Consider the following 19201-nt stretch of genomic DNA (forward strand, 5'->3'; position numbering starts at 1 on the left):
CAGTGGGCTCAGAAGGGGTGCAGCTTTCCATGTCTCTTCATCCCTCTTCCTGTATCCCGGAGAAACCGTTTTGAAGAGATACACAAGAGCAGTTTTTAATCTTTTAGGAGCTTATCAAAGAGAACCGGGTGGGGATGATGAGAGGCCACATCCTGCAGGATCCTGAGCAGTGAGGTAGGTGTTCAGTCCAGACTCAGCTCAGCTCCTGAGCGTGTGTTCAGTCCCACTCCCTTTAGGGGGGCTGGGAAACTTACGTCAGTCGGGGAGTATGGATTGTATACTCAGAGAACAACAAAACAGTGCGGGCCTCAGATGCAGATGTCGACGTCAGTCCCCTGGGCAGACAACCTCCACTCCTCTCCCTCTCCTCCTTAGACTCTTAGGCAGGAATGACCACCCTCCAGCCTCCTCCCTTCCAGAGTGGGCAATGGGACCCGTCTCTCTGTCTCAGGTGTTGTAAACAAGGGTGCCAGCGCTGCTGCCGCTGTCCCTCTGCCTCCCTGGGCTCTGGAGGCACCTGGCGCTGAGTGGCTGGGGGGACTTTGGACAAGTTACTTAATCTCTTCTAACCTAGTCTCTCCCGTGGTAGGATGGCTCCACATCTGTACCCAGATCCTACTGTCCTGGGGGGGATCTGCTGCCACACAGGAAAGCACCCTGCACAGTTTCCGGCACAGGTTGGTGTCTGAGCAACATCATCTATTGGTCATCATTTAGCATAGCCTGGAACTCAGTTTTACACTCATGTTGTAAGTCCACGGCACAGCTTCCTTCTTGAGAGGCCAGGCAGAGCCCAGAACAGCTCGGGCAGCCGCCCTGCCGGCTTCCCTCCTGCAGGAACTGTCTTACGCAGCTTGCAGCTTGTGTCCTGCTTAAATGCGCCTGACCCCATAATCCTTTAAAAAGTTTCAGGCTTGAGTGAGGCCTGGAGAGGACAGATATTACCCCCAGTTGGCCGAGGTGAAACAGAGGGAGGAGCGGTTGCTCCCCGCTGGCGTCCAGCCCAGAGCGCTCCGCAGCAGCCTCCCCACCCCTCCCGGGGAGCATTCACGCCACCGGACACCGTGGCTTGTGTTTCCTCGGCACCAGCGGGGGACTCCCAGGATAGACCTAGATTTCTCACTGACTAAAGTTGCCTCTCAAAATCCCAACTTGCTCTGCTTCAGGCCAACGTCCCAGGTGCAATCTCTGCCACCGGCCTGGGGTGAGTGCAGCTGCCCCCACCGCTTGGGCGCTGGGACACCAGGAATACACCACAACTGGTCATGGGTCTTTATTTATTGAGTCGAGAATGCACACAAGGTCACATCACACAGCAGATCATTACCAGGGCTCAATAAAAATGATTGTCACTCATTGTGCTTCACAAAAATTTCTTTTAATGAATAAATAATTTGATGAAATCAAAAATATTTACAATATAAACAAATGGAAAAGCTTTGGATCTGTGAATCTGATCATCGAGCTTTGCATTTCTGAACTGAATTCCTCCCAAGCTTTTCCCTTGGAAACAATATAAATCTGATAGAAACAGCAACTCATACAACATATCTTTGTTCATTATACGTTTATCTGTTAGTCTTGGAAAGCTACATAAGCTTATATTATGCAACATGTTAAAATACAAATATTAACTAAAATAATATATTATCATAATGCCAGGGAGCATTCTCCACGGAACAAAAATGTACACTCAGCTGTAACAATAACAAAGGTTCACGGGCCACAAAGTAATACCCCAAAGGTACAAATTCCTTCCTAAGAATATAATTGTGCTCTTCAGTTTACCAGATGTCTATGCTGCTCTAGCGAGCCGCCGGCCAGGAGCACAGCACGGACGGCTGTCTGCTGTGGGCTGTTTCTGTCAGGCAGCAGCATTACTGGGAATCGGGCAGTGCAAGCAGGTTTTTTTTTGCAAGCAGTTTTATGAACACTTTCTTGGGCTCTTAAAAAGAGCCAATTATGCAAAGCAAAAAAGCACACTGAGAAGTCTTCATCTCATCCGCACGAACACCATGGAGTCTCGGTTTTGTGGGATGAAAGCATTTGCTGGCAGGGCTCTTCATGCCGTCAGCCCGAATTCAAGTACTCCAGGGCCACCTCGTAGCAGAACTTGTACTGATCCTGGAAAGCAGAAGGGATGAAATGTCATCTCTATGACATCTAAATGTTGTTTCTATTAAAGCAGTTACACCAGATTAGGTTTTAATTGGAAGAAATCAAACTGCTAAGGATTTGAATCAGAAATTACTCGGAAGTGGCAGTTCTGAACCACAAACACCCGGGCTGTTTGTAGCTGTTCCCCACCAGGCCTGATGAAAGGCATTTTGCTATCCATGCTCATTAGAATTCCTGCGATGTTCTAGACAACTGAAACACATATACATGTTTGTCCACGTACATCAACATCCTAAGCACAAAGTATAGGGAAATCAAGAGGTACAAGGAGAGAGAATGAGGCTGGAGGAAATGCGTTCGTGACTTGCTCATATAAGGCCCTCGATAAATAAACGTGGCTTCACTCCTGGCTCAGCTTTACCTTTGCTTTTCAGTCAGCAGGATTTCCTACATTTTATGAGAATTTATTAAGCACCTCTTAAGTACCAAGCACCTTGACCTGGCTTCCCTGACTTTGAGAAGTCCACGGTCCAAGGGGGATGAGATGGGAACCCAATGACAACACCCAAGGCAGAGACCAGTGCGGCCACAGAGGTCCTCTATCAGGGGTCAGTAGGGAAGAGAGCAGAACTTGTCAGGGAAGATCTCCAAAGAGGTAGCAGGCAACAGGAGAGAGAATGAAGGCATGGAGCTGGGGTTGGTGGTTACACGCCTTGGGTGCCCAGGACAGTCCTGATTTACGCCTATTGTCCTGGTGTGATTGTTAGTAGCATCCTCTTTCACTCTCAAAAGCATTCCAGTTTAATGATGAAGTATATGGTCCTCCTACCTGGGATTGAACAGGTCTTCCAGGGAGACGCATCAGGATAAGGAAAGGCATAGAGGGGAAGTATTTGATCCCTCTGGGAGTCACATCCCAGTTCTGGACCAGGCAGTGAATTCATCTGCCTTGAGCACACCTTTCTTAGATCATAGCTTGGCCTGAGCAAGCCCTGTGTTAGGGGAGGGCATTCTGCACCTGTGTTTATGCAGCGTGCTGATGGATGCTCACCTGGGTGTGGCATCTGAACTGAGCAGAGGGACACAGGGCTTGAGGATGCCACCGTCGGCCACCTGGCAGCAGCCAGGGTCTGGGATGGAGGGGTTGAGCAACTGTAAGGCTCTCTTCCCACCTGAGTAATAGACGAGCTTTCGCCAGTTATGAGAGTCAGCGCCACTGTCTCATTATCTAACGCAATGGCCACAACCAAGGAAATGGATCTCTTATTGTTGGATTTGTGAAATTAATTAAAAATAAATTTCCATATTTTTTATATCTGCCTCCTAAGTAGTCATTGCAATTTTCCTTTCTTCATCTACATTTTGTTTTCTCAATGCCCCACTAGTCCAATCTATTTATTTAAAGACAAGGGTCATAGTTTGCCCTTCTGAATATAACACACTAGTTCTTGGCACAGAACCTGACACACAGTTGAGGGAGTCAAATGTTAGTTGTATATGGAAATGACGAGAAAACATGGGTTCAGCAGAATTTGATTCAACACAATAAACATTTAAGGCTACAGACTGGGGATTCAAGATACAGCCTCAGTCCTTCAGGAGCTCACAATCTAGAGGTGAAGATAGAAAGCAAACATCGTTTCAATATACTGAAGGTGCCACAAGATTAAAAATCAGTAGCAGTAACATCCTCCAGGATGGTTAAGATAAAAAAAGACAATAACAAGCGTTGGTGAGGACGTGGAGAACGGTACCTTAGCACACTGCTGGTGGGAGTGTGAACTCACGCAGCTGCCACGGAAAACTACGGCAGTGCCTCAAAAGCTTAAACCTAGTTACCCTCGGACCCAGCGACGCTACTCCCAGGTGTACACTCAAGAGAACTGACAATACGTCTACACAAAAACTTTCTGATGCACATGCCAGTATCTATTATTTCAGGATTTGACACTTTTATTTTCAGAATATTTAAAAGAAATTATTTGAATTTCAAAATTCTACAAGGCCATGTTTTCAAATCACTGGGCTGACATATTGATTACGACGTGCTCTCACCATTTCTGTTTTTGTGAATCACAGAACAAGTATTTTCATGGAAATCTGAGAGAGCCAATCCCTTATTGCATAAACATGATTTTGTACAAACCTAACTGTGAAATTAACTTCAGTGCCTACCATGAACCATCCTTTTAACAAACTAAAATGCTTGTAGAGGAGAAATGTGGCTGCTGGCCTCAGGCCACAGGGCAGCAGGTACCTGAGGGGTTTCGGGCTTCACTGCTAAGGGGAGACTGAGCTGGAAGTCACTGAAGTTGCCCTGTCACAGGCATGACTGTAATTTTCAAAACGAACTCTCCCGCTCTCATCATACCCCTCCTAAGCAAGCTGCCAATCCCCATAGATTGTGTGATGACTGGTTTCTGAATCAGAAAAATAAGGGGAATGAGCAGGAAGACCATTAATTGTCGCGTGCCCTCCCCGAAGCACCCTGGGAAATGCCTGGACGCCCCTACATTGGAAACCGGCGGGGCTCGATTGCCAGGTGCAGGGCTGTCTTCTGCGCCTCCCCTCCTCTCACTTGCTTCTGAACAGTGTAACTAAGCCACACAAGCTGTCCTTGCACTTCAGGGAAAAAAGAACATTTACGTCTTGGTCCCAAGCTCTCTGATTTGGGTGACATTAGCTGGCTTTGGGCGTGAAGAAGTGACTTGAACAGGGGCTCCACCTTGCGCAGGACAGCAACCAGAGTGACAGCTATTTCTCTCCGAGACGCCCGACCCATCTTCTCCCCAGACTACATCTCTGGTTCCCAGGAAGAGGGAGAAAGTGACATCTGAATGGGCGCCTAAATGTGCTTTTAAGTAAAACATACTTTAAAAGTCCCCGCTCTCTGAGGGAGGGCTTCGGAGGCTCCCCGGAAGGCTCACGCTGTGCCCCCGTTGACACACGCCGCCTGTGTCTGAGGAACGGGGCCCACAGTCAGCCTGGCACTCCCAACACCCCGCGTCGCCAGCCGAAGAAGATTCAGAAAGAACGGTCTGCACGGCTCACCGGGGCAAAGCTTCCCTCCCTCGGCTCCCACTTACTGAAACTAAGACAAATCTCCCAGCTTCAGACGGGTCTTCTGCCGACAGAGCTCTCAATCTGGACAAAATCCTTCTGATTGATACCCCTTGCCAGGAGGGTGAAATAGTCCCCATGTGCCAATAATTGTGGGTGGGACCATTTGGTTCAATGTTCCCAGCCAGGTCACACTGGGTGATCAGCCACTGTGCCAAGGAGACCCGGCGATGAGACAGCTGTGTGTCTCCGACAATGAACAGAACGGGTCATTACTCTCATCAACATCTCTAAAAATGTATGGAGAACTTTCTTCCCTCAAAGCCTTGTGCACAGGCCCTGCCTGGTTCTGTATTCAGACCCATCGGCATGTAGCCACAGTCTTCCTTAGGGTCCAGAGGGCAGCCAGGGGCAGCTCAGGATGGATGTGGGTCTGGCTGCAGAGAAGGAATGTCCAGTCACTCAGCAAATATCTGCTGGGTCCCTCCTTGGAGCCAGGAGCTCTGCTCGTGCTGAGGGGCGTGGCTGGCCCCTGCTTCAAGGAGATCAGAGTCTGGTGGCAGGAGGAAGGGCCAAGGCATTCACAGAGGTTACTCCAAATGCTTCCCTAAGAGCGCAGGAAGACCGACCACGAGAGGACTCAAGGAGAGGGAGGGCTGTGTGGCAGGGCCAGGCCCAAGGGAAGTAGAATGGCACCGAGTGTCCCCAGAGACAGGCCACACACCTGGTCGGGGGCACAGCTCGGGGATCTGAGCGAGCCTCTCTGATTCTCAACCCGAGTCTACACTTCCACCCCAACGTGCGCACCACCCTCCACATCCACACCCACAGACACTCAACCTACACCTATGTGCACATCCACAACTACACACACACACACACCCCCTCACTTTTCAAATAGCCCGTAAATGTCATGTAACTTCACAGGGAGAGCTATAGAGAGGCAGTTTATACACAGAAGTGAGTAGAGTTGTTGTGTTGTCCGCACAAGGGGGAGAAGTGTAGACCCCACACCATGTGCCATCTTGCAGGGAATACCTTGCACAGCATACGGTTTTTAGTATACTGAAGAGGAAAGTGGGGCCGTGTCTGGGTGGCCAGTCTAAATTACAGGGGGAGACACTGCAGAGGTCTGAGAGAGAGCAGGGGGGATATCGGTGAGGGGGTGGGCTTGGACACTCCTGTCAGCCAGCACGAGGCCTCTTCATCCTGCTGGCCCTGTCTCCCGCCCTGCAGCACAGGGAGTCACCTGCGCTGGCTCCATTCCAGGGCCTGGCCTTCGTTGGTCTGGGGCCTGGCCTGGGCACCAGCATTTGTGAGCGCCCCAGGAGATTGTGATGTGCAGCCCGGGCTGAGAGCCATTCTGGACTAGATAGTGAGTTTCCTAACCTTGGCTGCACACCAAGATCACTGTGGGGGGGAGGGGGCGGTTAATGTTCTGCTGCCGAAGCCAGGTCCCAGATCAGCTGGATCAGAGGCTCTGGGCTGGGTCCAGGGATCTGAATTTTTTTAAAGCTCCCATTTAAAAGAACAACCAATTTTATAGAAACAGAGAATAGAATGGTGGTTGCTAGAGACGGGGGGAAGGCGGAACGGGGTGATGTTGGTCAAAGGGTACAAAGTTTCAGTTATGAGAAGAATAGGTTTTGAGGCTCTAATGTATAGCAGGTTAATAATATGTATTGTATACTTGAAAGTTTCTGAGAGCAGATCTTCAGTGTTCTCACCATAACCATCTACAATAGAGCCCACTAGGTGAGGTGCCGGGCACATTACTTATCTTGATCTTGGTAACCATTCTACAGTGCATGTGTATCAAGTCATCACGTTGGCTTGTCCCCACCACATGCCAGGGGAAGGTACGTTCTCTGCTCAAAACCTGTCCCTTAAAGGCTGTGTCTCTATTAAGACACAGCCCTGGAAACTTCAAAAGCCAAGCGAGGAGGACAGAGGAGAGAGGGGCCCTGCTGGCTGAAACAGGCTGTTTTCCCGCCACTGTAATAGCTTCAGAGGACCTGGGCGCTGAGGACTCCATCTGAATCTGACCAGGCAAGTAGTGGCGAATCTCAGGCTGCACCCGCCTGTCCTGTCCCCTGGGCCCCAGTCCTTTGATGGGGACTTGAGGCTGGTTGAAGAGGAGGATAACTTACAAGCGCGGCTGAAAAAGGGGTCAAGAAAAAATCCAGCTGTCCCTGTTGGATAAAAAAATCCAGTCTTGTGTTATAAATTATTCTGCTTCCCAGCAATCAACCGGCTTTTCTCTAGAGCCCCCAAACCTAAAAATTCGAAGCAAGAAATCTTCAGGGCCTTCTGGATCTCCCTTGAGAGTGCCATGCTTCAAAATGGATGCATGAATTTTCAAACTCAGAAGCAATTTAGAAAAATCAGAGCCACAAAAGGAGACGAGGACGGACACACTGACCCTCTCTGCACACTCAGCCCATGTGGCAGGGAGGGTGTGCTGTCGTGGCGGGGGACCACGGCTACTTGTCAGCTTTAGCTTGAATCTCGACTCTCTCTTTAGCCCCTTTATCATATTTTAAGTCTTAACCCTACTGCCGCAGTGCTGGGGACCCAAAAACATAGGCTTTCCAAACTTGTCAGCATCAGCCATCTCTTCCTCCCTCTCTCTCGCCCCAGGCCATTCTCACGACCTTGGGATTAGTCCTACTGTTTCCTTCAGATCCTTCCCCCACTGACAGAGAAGCACAAAAACCTAATCTAAAAGCATCCTCCTTTAAGCTATTTTACTATTCTTCAGTCACAGTGGTTGGCATTTCAACAGCTCCATACAAAAAGAGAAATTTTGTGAAAGACTCTAAGAAAATAATTGCACACAGTCCTTTGTTTCTCCACTCCTTTAATCCTTTTCTCAGATATGGTCACCATAATTAAATGCAATATTCTGGATGTCAAACTAAAATTCACAGCTTTGATAAATATTAGGTGATTAAGCTATTTATAAAATATATAATTTGAAAATCTGGCATTTCATGTGCTATGATTATTCCTTCTCTGTGGAGACTAAGCTCTTAGCCATGCGGAAGGCACTGCCAGGAACTGAAATTAATAAGGATGTTCACTTGTGAGTTTCAAGTATTTCCACATTCCAAATGTGTTGAGATGAAGTCTGCTTGTGAAAACGCAAAGTGAGAGAGGAAGAGGGAGAAAAACCCTTACAAGCAAAGTGACTCATTACGCTTTTGCAAATCCCGTTTCCCTGCACATCTGTGAGCGCCTCAGCTACCCGGGAAGATGCCCACCCAGCAGGACAGAGGGAGGGGCCTACCAGGAGGTCCACCATGTTGGGCTTGTTGTTCCTCAGCGTCTTCACCGCGTGGAAAACATCGACCGTCCTCTGGTGCCGGAGCATCTCGCAGACAATGCTGATGGCACAGAATGTCCCACTGCGGCCTCCCCCGTTCCTGTCAGAAGAGAAATCAGATGGTTGGACCACATTCGCCCTTCGATGGCATTGCTCACACAATCTGTGGAGATGCCGCCCACACCCTAGAGAACCGGGCACGGTGAAGCTCTCTGAGGCCAGGAACTCTTGACCTGGGCCAGTTCTTCTGATTAAGGCAAATGGAGGCAATGAGCCTCAGCGTTGGGCCCACAGGTCCCTTGATGGGAGGAGACAAGAAGCTGGCACACCCTGTTCTCCCAGCTCCGCCTCAGCCCTAGATTATGTGAACTGAAACAGCACTTTATCAATTTTTATTGCAAGGGCCCACCACGAAAGCTTTTCAATGAACAGACACATCATCTAGTATCCGCCAGGATGGCTGGTGACGAGTATGGGTTATGTTCAAAGATGGACTTGGCCTTAAAAAAACCCATTAGTGTTTCATTATTTAGGTCTAAAACATAAGGGCTCTTTTTAAATACAACTTTTATTTTGAACTAATTTTAGATGTACAGAATCACTGCAAAACTAGCATAGAGAGTTCCCTTGCATAGGCACTTTACCCTGATGTGAACGTCTTACAAGCACAGAACATGATGGAACCCAGGAAAGTAACTGGTACGACACTACTAACTAAACCACAGATCTTAGCCACATGTCACCAGTTTTTTCACAAGTGTCCTTTCTCTGGTCCAGGATCCCACTTCGCATTTAACTGTCCTATCTCCTTACTTTCCTCTCTTCTGTGGTGGGTTCTCAGTCTTTCCTGACCCTGAGCATTTTTGAAGAGTACTGGTCAGTTATTTTGTAGAACAGAAAATAGAGAATGTAGATGTAGAAAGTAGCCATGGTTGCCATCCACAATTTAAGAAGTCATTACAAAATATAAATTGTAGAATGTCCCTTTATTTGGGTTTGTCTGATGCTTTCTCATGATTGGAAATGAGGTTATGCATTTTGGCCAGAAAACCACAGACAGGCCGCCGCATCCTTTGAGGGGTTCATGGTGGTGTTCTGCCTTATTGCTGGTGATTTTAACCTTGATCACTTATCAAGACAGTGGGTTTGGAGAGATTTGTTTCGCTGTGTAGTTACTATCTTTTTCTACTTTGAATTTTGGATAATTGGAATCATACAGTATATACTCTTTTGAGTCTAGCTCATTTCACTTAATATTATCTGTGAGAATCATCCATGTTGTTTCAGCAGTTTATTCTTTTCTATTTCTGAGATGAATTCATTGGACGGATATGCTTCTGTATAATTTATTTCTCCAAGAGCTGATCTCAGAAAATTTGGGCTATTTCCAGCTCTTGATGTTATGAGTAAACCTGCTGTAAACCTTCCTCATGATGCACATGACTGATTTCTGTAGTCATATACATAGCAGCAGACAAGCTCAGTCAGAGAAAACGTTTCTACTTAGCTTTAGGAGATGCTGTCAAACAGTTCCAAGTGGTTGTACCACACTGCTTTCTTACCAGCAGGGTACGGGAGTTCCAGTTACTCCACATTTTCACCAACACTTGGTATTATCACTTATTTGTTTGTCTTTTAAATTTCAGTCATTCTGGTGATTATGCAGTGGCATCCAAACCTGGTTTAAACTGTATCATCTTGAAAACTAATTATGCCGAGTACCTTTTCTGTGCTTATTGGCTATTCTTTTTTTTGAAAAATGAGGTTCCTGTCAAGTGTTTTGCCCATGGAAACAACTGGCTTGTCTCTTTTTCCTACTGACCTGCAGAAGTTCCGCGCCATCCTGGCTGAGAGTCCTTTGTCAGGTGTGTGTGTTGCAAACTCTGTGTCTGCTCTCTGTCTTGCTTTTTCACTCTCTTACTGGTGTCTTTTGATGAGCAGAAGTGCTTAACTTTAATGAAATCGAATTTATCAACACGTTCCTTCACAGCTAGTGTTCTGTGTCCGGTGTAACACATCCTTGGTTACCTTACGGTCATTAAGATTTTCTCCTAGAAGCTTCATTGTTTTTCTTTTCATGTTTTGGTCTACAGCGCGTCTGGAAATGACTTCCGCATGTTGTGTGAGGGGGGAGACCGTGAACACAGGCACTCTTCCCACTCCCCTGCCGTGGGGGCGTGGCTGTGGAGTCTCTGTTGTAGATCAGGCAACCCTGAGGTGCGGCTTGCCCTGGACCTTCTTTCTGCACCCTCAGTCTCGTTTCTATCCTTGCACTGAGCCCACACTGCTTCTTCCCCATCAGCTTTTTACCTAATGCTTTCAGTAGCTGTCGGCGACCATTGTCTACATCCATTATTTTCATTAAGTCTTGAAAAATGGCAGTATCTTAATTCTATGCATTTCTTCCGGTTTTATTAGCTGGAAGACATGTATAAAGAAGAACATTCCCTATTGCTCACCTTGAGTATTCACAGCTCAAGGAGCCATTCACAGTACCTGGGGGTCTGACTTGGCAGGGACGCTCTGCCCACACCCATCAGCTGGTGCTACGCTTTGCTGAATACCATGGCTGTTCTTATCTCAGGAACAGCAGGGAGCTGCCGTGGTTTAAAGCATTCATTCTGGCCTATCCTGGAGGATACCAATTTACAGTAACTTCATTTCTCACGACTAAAAATCTTAGATTTAGATATATAAATCTAAACAACAACAAACACTCTCACCAGGCCTGGCTCTCATGCCCAGCCTGATGCCAAGAGAGCAAGACGCAGCCCCATGGGAACCACAGGGGCCTGAATGAGGGAGAGAGATTCCCAGAGGAAAGTCAAGGTTCTCTCGCCAGCAGAAGGGGATGGGTGCTGGGCCGGCAGGAGGGGTGAAACAGCAGACACCCACCACTGCCCACTACAATGACAGAACAGCCCACGGTTTCAGATATCACACGGAGTTGCTCAGGCCAAGGTCAGCGCTGGGTCTTGGAAGCGTGGAGCCAGAGGGTGCGTACAAGATACAGGGATTTCAGGGCTCCTGGTGTCTCCTCTTCCATGGATCCTGGTGTCTCAGCCCCACTGGGCCTTAGGCCTTTGCCCCACAGCACTGGCCCCTGTTAGGAAGCTGCCAGCCCTGCACTCATTATGCTCCTAGCTCTATATGCTGCTGGTCTCCAGACACAGAAATGGGTATCTGCAAACTATTTTTATTTTTTTCGTGAGGAAGATTGGCCCTGAGCTAACATCTGTTGCCAATCCTCCTCTTTTTGCTTGAGGAAGATTGTTGCTGAGCTCACATCTGTGCCCATCTTCCTCTATTTTATGAGGGATGCCACCACAGCATGGCTTGATGAGTAGTGCTAGGTCTGCGCCTGGGATGCAAACCCACGAACCCTGGGCTGCCGAAGCAGAGTGTGTGAACTTAACCACTATGCTCTGGGGCCGGCCCCTCTGCAAACTATTTTTAGTACTTCAAAACCTAACAGGTATAATACAAACTCTAACTAAAATGTCAGTTTTTCTTGCTGGGATTGTATGAACTCACATTGGTGACCCTCTGATCTCATGCTGATCAGAGCCTATATCTGGACTAAGCGAAATAAAAATGGGGACGTGAACTGTTAATCAATCCTTTTTGGCATTTTCTTGGTGGAGACAGTTTCAAGGAACCGGGTCCAGGAGAAGGAAGGGGAAAATCGGAAGGGGGAGGGGCTAAGGACCAGTTTCAGAGGACAAAGGGTGGGGCCCTCTGGTTGAGGAGAAGCGTGAGCAAGTTCAGGAGACTCTTCCCGAGGGCACGTCCGCTTTCTGCTGGAGGAGGTGCTGCCACGTTCTGACTTGCTGAGCGGCAGGCCAGAGCTGGGCTGCCAGGGGGCATTGCGGGAGTCGTGGGCACCAAGGGGAGAGTAACCCAGGCCCTTAGCCGAGCTTGCCATTTCAACCAGCCTCGGTCTGCCCGAGGAAGACGTGGGAGAGATCTCATTGTGTGCTTCTAATGACACTCCACTGAAAAGAGACATAAGCTTATACTTAAAGTTTCCACAAATTCTCTAAACATCTTCCCTAACTGCCATTACTTTCTAATTGCCGGTTCCATTAAGCTGATTCCAGCTGGCTGATTAGCTACAGCTCATCGGCAAGGAGAAAATGCAGGTAAAAGTGCTCTGAAAAGCATGGAAGTCTCTATTCTGCGGCTCTCAGTCTTGGCTGTACATTGAAATAATCTAGGAGCTAAAAAAAAAAAACACTGATGTCTAGGTCCCACCCCTAGATATTTTGATTTAATTACTTTGGAGGCGGCCCGGGTATTTTTTTCCAAAGCTCCCTAAATGACTCTCAACAGGCAGCTGAGGTTGGGAACGATTGCTCTGCAGCAGAGGTTCTCCCGTTTCAGCACCTGCTACAACTCCTGGCCTGGAGGCCACGCTTTGGAGATGCTGGCTCTAAGCAAATCTTCCCAACACAGACACTCCCAGCCAAAACCACCCAAATCCAAAAGTACAAAGAAAAAGGAGCCAGTGCCTCTGAAGTTTCTGACATGATTTCCAATAGAATTACCGACTAGTGTGATGGTAAACCAGCTTTGCTGGGTGGGAGGAGCCCTGATTTGTAGCATTTGCTGATTCCTGTGATGTAAATACTTCCCCATAAATGATTTCAAGTTACCAACAGTTTAGAAAATTCAGCCAGCTCAGAAAATTCCTGAAAACTTAACAATTGTCTCCCAAGACTCACAAGGAGCCCACCCGGGTGTCTTTTTGTGAAGAGGTCCCAATCACAGTGTCAAGGCTTATTTTTATAGCAGTGACACCCCAACCAAATGCAAAACGTGTGTGTCTTTTTTTCTGCAAAGCAAACCAAACCCTTAATGAGTAGAATGATCATCTCCTTTCACCCAGACCTGCTTATTTCTTCTCCATTTATAGTGAAACAAAAGATAGTGAAGGAGGAGGTACCAGCCGGTGTGGGCCTGGCCATTCTGAGACGGAAGCTCTATCTGAGCACTTACAAGCAGTGCACAACTGTGCGGCCTTCACCGCCGTTGTATTCTTCCTGCCACTTGTCCACCTGGCGAATGAGCTTCAGGAAGGAGCGCTTGGACACCGGTGTGTCCCTGTACATCGGCCAGCCCAGGAACTGGAATTGCTGCACCATCCGATATCCATCTTGGGGCTACAGAGAGTCAGGCAACAATCAAGGAGAGGAAAGGAAACGGGCATTATTTACTTTACTGAATTCCAGGGGGCTGATTCCACCTGCTTGGTCTTCTCATCAAAGCAGGACATTATGGAAGGAGAGGCCTGGAAATAATGAAGGGCGTTTCTACTGGCCTGGAGAGTTATGAGTTTTAATCTCGAGATGTTATAAAAAAGCAGATGTTTTAAATAACAGGCCAGACAAATAAAAGTGAAGCAGAATGCTTACAATTTTGCAGAAGCCAAGTGAAAAATAACACACAACAGGAGCATTGACCACACTGTGCAGTGAGTGGTAAAATGGCTTTACTATAAGTACTGGTGAATTAAAAGTAAAGGATAAATTGTAATCTGGGGATGTTCGCGAGTTCAAGGTGATACAGATTACATTGTGTTTCCTGTGAGTATAATACGGTTTTGCTTATTTGTGTGAATTTTGCTGAGATATCAATAGTTAATTAATCTTTGGTCATAATTAAATGGAATTGCAGGATTCAAGAAAGTGTTAGAAAGCGGCCACACAGCTTCACTCTGGCCATGGCTAAATCACTTGGACTAAAGCTTCCTGGCCTTCAGCAGCGTTTGACCCAGGTGACCACTGTCTTCGGGCTGACACACTTTCTGCTCTCAGCTGTCCCACCCCCTCACGGGTCTTCCTCGCCTGCCCGCCTCCCTCGACTGCCTGCTGAGGACAGCGCCAGGCTCAGGCTCTGGGTCTTTTCTCCTCTCTGTCTCTCATGTGATGATGTCATTCAGTGTCATGGTTTTAAACATTCCAGTAAGTCGCCACTTTATATTGCCAGTTCAGACCTCTCTCCTGAGCTTCCCCCACAGACTCAAAGGCCTACTCGTACATCCACTTCAGTGTCTAGCAGTCACCTCCAACCTGGCACGTTTCAGAGTGAACTCGTGGCTCTCTCCCCATGTGTGCCCCACCCCCAAACAGGCCTCTTACACCCACAGTCTTTCCTAACTCTGCTAATATCAATTCCAGCATTCTGGTTCTCAGGACCAAATTCTTGAGAGTCACCCTTGACCCTCTGGGATCCAACCAACTGCCAGTCCTCCCGGCTCTGCTGCCAGAATCTATCCACCGCTTACTTGCTCCAGCTGCCACTGCTCTTGTCTTGCCACTGTCATTTCTCACCTGGATTGATGGGTCTCCCGTACAGTCTACTCACATCACAGAAGCCAGAGTGCTCCTTGTAGAAGGTAAATTATATCATGTGATTCTTCTACTCACAACCCTATAACGGCTCCTTATTTCCTTCAGAGCAAAAGCCCAAATCCTAGGAGTGGCCTGGAAGGCCCTAGAAGATCTCTGGCCACTACCTCCCCACTCCAACTTTCCTGCTAGGTGACGTTAGTTTACTGTGCTCCAGCACATCAGTCCCCTTACTGTTCCTGGAACTCACCAGGCAAGCCCTCACCTCAGGGCCTTTGCACTATCACTCTTGCCTGGAAAGCCATCTCTACAGAGAGCCATACGTCTGCTCCCTCACTTCTATTAGGTCTTTGCTCACAAAGCACATCAATTTAAGACAGAGCCTTGCTCTCTCTCCTGTTCATGACCCTAGCACATTCTACCTCCCCATGTTTTTTTCCATAGCATTTATTACTTTCTAAATACTACATCTATTACTATATCTGTTATACCCATTACTTTTCAGCTGTCTTCTCCCATTAGAGTAGAAGCTCCACACGGCAGGGAGCGTGGCTCTGTTCATTGCTATAGTTCAAGCTCCTGGAACAGTGACTGACAGAGCGGGGGCTCTAAGGATTCAACGGATGAGTAAAAAATGAAACCACAACGTGAGCCATGTTGGCTGCGATTCTTACTCTGGCTGCATTATAAATGCGGAATATCCTGCTGATGATGTCTTCTTCTAAATCAGCAGAAACAAATTCCACTTGGATAGGGCCGTGTCTGTGTACTCCATTCTCTGGCCAGTACTGCGGACACAACTGCATTCAAAACACAGAAACACAAGGTTATTTACAAAAATAAATTTACTCCTAACAGTTTGGACAAGGTCACTGTTGACATTCAGTAATTTTTAATACTTCATTGATTCACTTCCATTTCCTTCTTTTCTCTCTTCCTTCCAGCAAGTAGACTTAGGACTTTCTTGTTGGCTGATTCTTCAACTCCTCCTGTCCTTCTTCTAGTATTATTTTCTCAGAAAAGCATCTTTAAACCATGAGCAGTTCTGCTATCCAAGGAGGTCACGCAGACGCTGTTTATCACATCCGTTGTAACATCCCTGTTGCATGTTGTAAGGAACTCTTATCATGCCACTGGCTGCCATGACAAGAGCAGAGATACTCAAGATGGCACACACACCTGTCAATGCCCAAATCTCCATTCTCCCCTGCCCGGGCTGCACTGTCACTTGTAGTCATGTCTGGGAATAGGGCTATTTTGTGACAAGACATCGATAACAGTGTTGGGTTGCATTTTCATGCTCTGGTCCAAACCCTCCCAGCTCAGATCTAGGAAACCCAGTGTAATGAGAGGAAATGCTTTGCTGTTTTATGGGGAAGTGACTTTAATTAAAAAGGAAATTTCCTGGAGTCTCAAACTCCAGGTATTGGTGATCCTGGGTAACCAGAACTTTCGTATGAACGTGACACACAGCTCAGCATGCTGGGAGGCCTGCTGGGAGGGTGGCTTATGAAAGAGGCACTTTCATTTGCCACCACCCCACAGAAATACGAAGCCTGGAGACAGGTGAGGGAATGCCAAGATCTCTTCTTCTCACAAACCTTTCCTAAAACCCCAAGACCCTTGCAGGCATTTTAAGTCTGAAAGTAAACTTCTTTTAGGACTTGGCATCCAGTGATGTTTTGGGGAGGGACTTACCTGAGGGACAAATGGCCTGTGGTGAGGCAAGAGGAAACGACTTCATTATTTTATAAGTGGTTTCAACTGGCCAAGAGCAGATGAAAAACATATCATCTCATTTTGAGCAGAATGAGTATCCAGAGGTTGAAATTCTTTTTTGATGACTTTTATTTTCCACAGGATCTAAAATCTCATGTTAAAGGTTGGTTTATACCCAAGATTGCAAGATAGTTTTCAGTTAACAGTGGGTCAGTGGAAACAGCAATCTCCCTCTCTCTATTATAAAGAAGTTAAAACTTTGGACTTTATGATCACGAATGAACGTAGGATAACTAAGAGTACTTTTCACGTCAGCTAAGTTTATAGTATTTTAGAAATTACATTCCCTTATTTTTAAACAATGCTCCCATGAAATTTTTTCTTCCTCACCAGCACTTCCTGATGACAAGTTATAAAACTGCCTTGTCAAACCATAGCATGCTGATGTTTCTTTTCTTTTTTTTGGTGAGGAAGACTGGCCCTGAGCTAACATCTGTGCCAATTTTCCTTTATTTTGTATGTGGAATGCCACCACAGCATGGCTTGATGAGCAGTGTATAGGTCTGCACCTGGGATCTGAAGCCATGAACCCCGGGCCACCAAAGTGGAGTGTGCAAACTTAACCACTACACCACTGGGCCAGCCCCTATTTTCTTTTTGATACCAACATGCACCCACTATTAAAACTTACAGCCATTATGATGGGACTCCGAGATGGGAATCAAAGCCTTAACATGCGTGTTTGAACTGTTCTGCCCATTTTTCTTCTGACTGGGCGGGCTTCGCTTTTTGCTTCCTCTCTCAGTTCCAGCCCTGATCAAAAGCTTGTCATTCACACTAGAGAAATACAAATGGCCCAGGCCAGCACTTGGCTCCTGGCACACTCCATCCTGCACTCTGCCCAAGTAAACCGGGGAGAAAATGGCTTAAATGGTGCATAACATGCCCATGAACTGGACCTATAAATACTTAAAATAGTTGAGTGCTATTCCTGTACAATTGCAAAGCCTTTAAGTTCAAATGCGCAGTTTAGTGTTCTCTGCAAGACTGGGTCCCAAGAGCCTCTCCTCCCTCACTCTGAAATCAGCTCTGTCTGCCGAGCGGAACTGGAGTCCGTCTCTGCTACCACCGGCAAGCCAATGCCTGGTCTGCGTCCAGCAGCTCGGGCCTGGCATGCAGCTTTAGAGTTCAAACACCATTGTTCTAAAGAACACGCCCAAATCACTAATGTCTGGCTCACGAATGTGAGCAAAACCAGTATATCACTATATTTCAAGATTCACATGAGGGGAAGAAGAAGGACTCTGAAGAGGGAACAAGTCTCTTATCCTGTAACTGTCGATGACGAAGGAATCTTGAATCAGTGAAACTTAGCCCATGGCATTGTCAATTAGAAAATCAGGATCACTGCTCCTATTTTGAGTTGTGTCTTTGAAGTTCCCCAAGCTGTCGCGTGTGCTTGTCTTTATAAATGGTTGCAATCTATCCTTCGGAGAGGATCTATGGGGAAGAATTCTAAAACATTTAAGCTTCTTAAGTAAAAAGGACTCACTGAGGACAAGGATTATCATTATTATTTCATTAACTGGCTTTCAGGCTAGAGCCTTAACAATATAATGTAGTGCCTCAAACATAATTAAAAACATTATAGAATTGAAGTGAATGTCCATGCTATTTATGGCAGGTTGATGGCAATAAAATGGATTTTCGGAAGGGAAAATCTTGTCCAGTTCGGATGCTGAAATACTTCAGACCTCTTTTCTTCTTTTTTTTTTTTAAAAAGAGAATTTGTATCTACTAGATAGGAAATTAATTCCATTCCAGAACAAGTTTATTCTTAAAACACACTAAGTTCAAACCTCCCATAATGCCCTCGGTCATGATAGTTAAGCCTGGACTGGCAGAGCCGTCCCCTAGAGCAGCGAGCTCAGCTCCTAAAGGGCTCTGTGCCCACACTTGCCTGACAAATCCCTTTAAGAAAATGTTGCCAACCCCAACACTAATATTGAGTCATCATTGTCCATTCTTTCTCTTTTTATGTTTAAGAAAGGGAGCTGTGCAAAAGCCACACTTATCATTCTGAGCTTCTCTTACGTTCAAGTCCCAGTCTTCTTTCTTTTTAATAGCTTTATCAAAGAGCTGACAAAACTAATTGCTGTCCCTTAAAATCACATGTTGGTCTCCCCTGTCACCCGACCATGATGATCTCTCTCTCCTGCAGGCTCCAGGTGAGCTGTGCCAGGAAGCACACAGATGCCCAGGACACGACCGAGGGCAGAGTCAGAGGCCCACGTCCTCTCTTCACGACTCTCTGGTTTGCCTGCCCTGCCCTCAGCTCTGCGACAGTCACGTTCCAGGTGAGCTCCGGCTCCACCCACACCTCGTGTCTCCCCCAGTAGCGCTTCCATCCCCTGGGAACAGCCCCACTTCTGACCCTGTCTTGCCCTGTTGCTTCCACCATCTATGATTTCAGTCTGTCTTTCCAGTTTCGGTCTACTTTCTGCCCTGATCCCTAATTCCACCTGATTTTTGACATCCATGTTTCGACATGTCCAGTTCTCGATGCTGGCCTGGCTTTTGTGACCTGGCACTGGAGCCTGTACTTCTCAGAGAGCGACAGAGCAACCAC

General features: G+C 47.1%; 1 protein-coding gene across 8 annotated transcripts in view; it reads right to left on the reverse strand.

Moving 5' to 3' along the window:
- Positions 1-1262: 1262 nt before the first annotated feature.
- PTPRM (protein tyrosine phosphatase receptor type M) overlaps positions 1263-19201 on the reverse strand; it is a 779977-nt gene continuing 762038 nt past the window's right edge. For all 8 annotated transcript variants that reach the window (XM_044773425.2, XM_070513580.1, XM_044773424.2 and 5 more), the window contains 4 exons: positions 15528-15653; positions 13502-13665; positions 8468-8603; positions 1263-2124 (listed from right to left, as the gene is read on the reverse strand). In XM_044773425.2, coding sequence (XP_044629360.2) covers positions 2071-2124; positions 8468-8603; positions 13502-13665; positions 15528-15653 — 480 coding nt within the window. In that variant the 3' untranslated portion in view covers positions 1263-2070. The remainder of the gene's footprint in view (positions 2125-8467; positions 8604-13501; positions 13666-15527; positions 15654-19201) is intronic.

Source organism: Equus asinus, chromosome 7 (genome assembly GCF_041296235.1).
Source record: "Equus asinus isolate D_3611 breed Donkey chromosome 7, EquAss-T2T_v2, whole genome shotgun sequence".
NCBI lineage: Eukaryota > Metazoa > Chordata > Mammalia > Perissodactyla > Equidae > Equus > Equus asinus.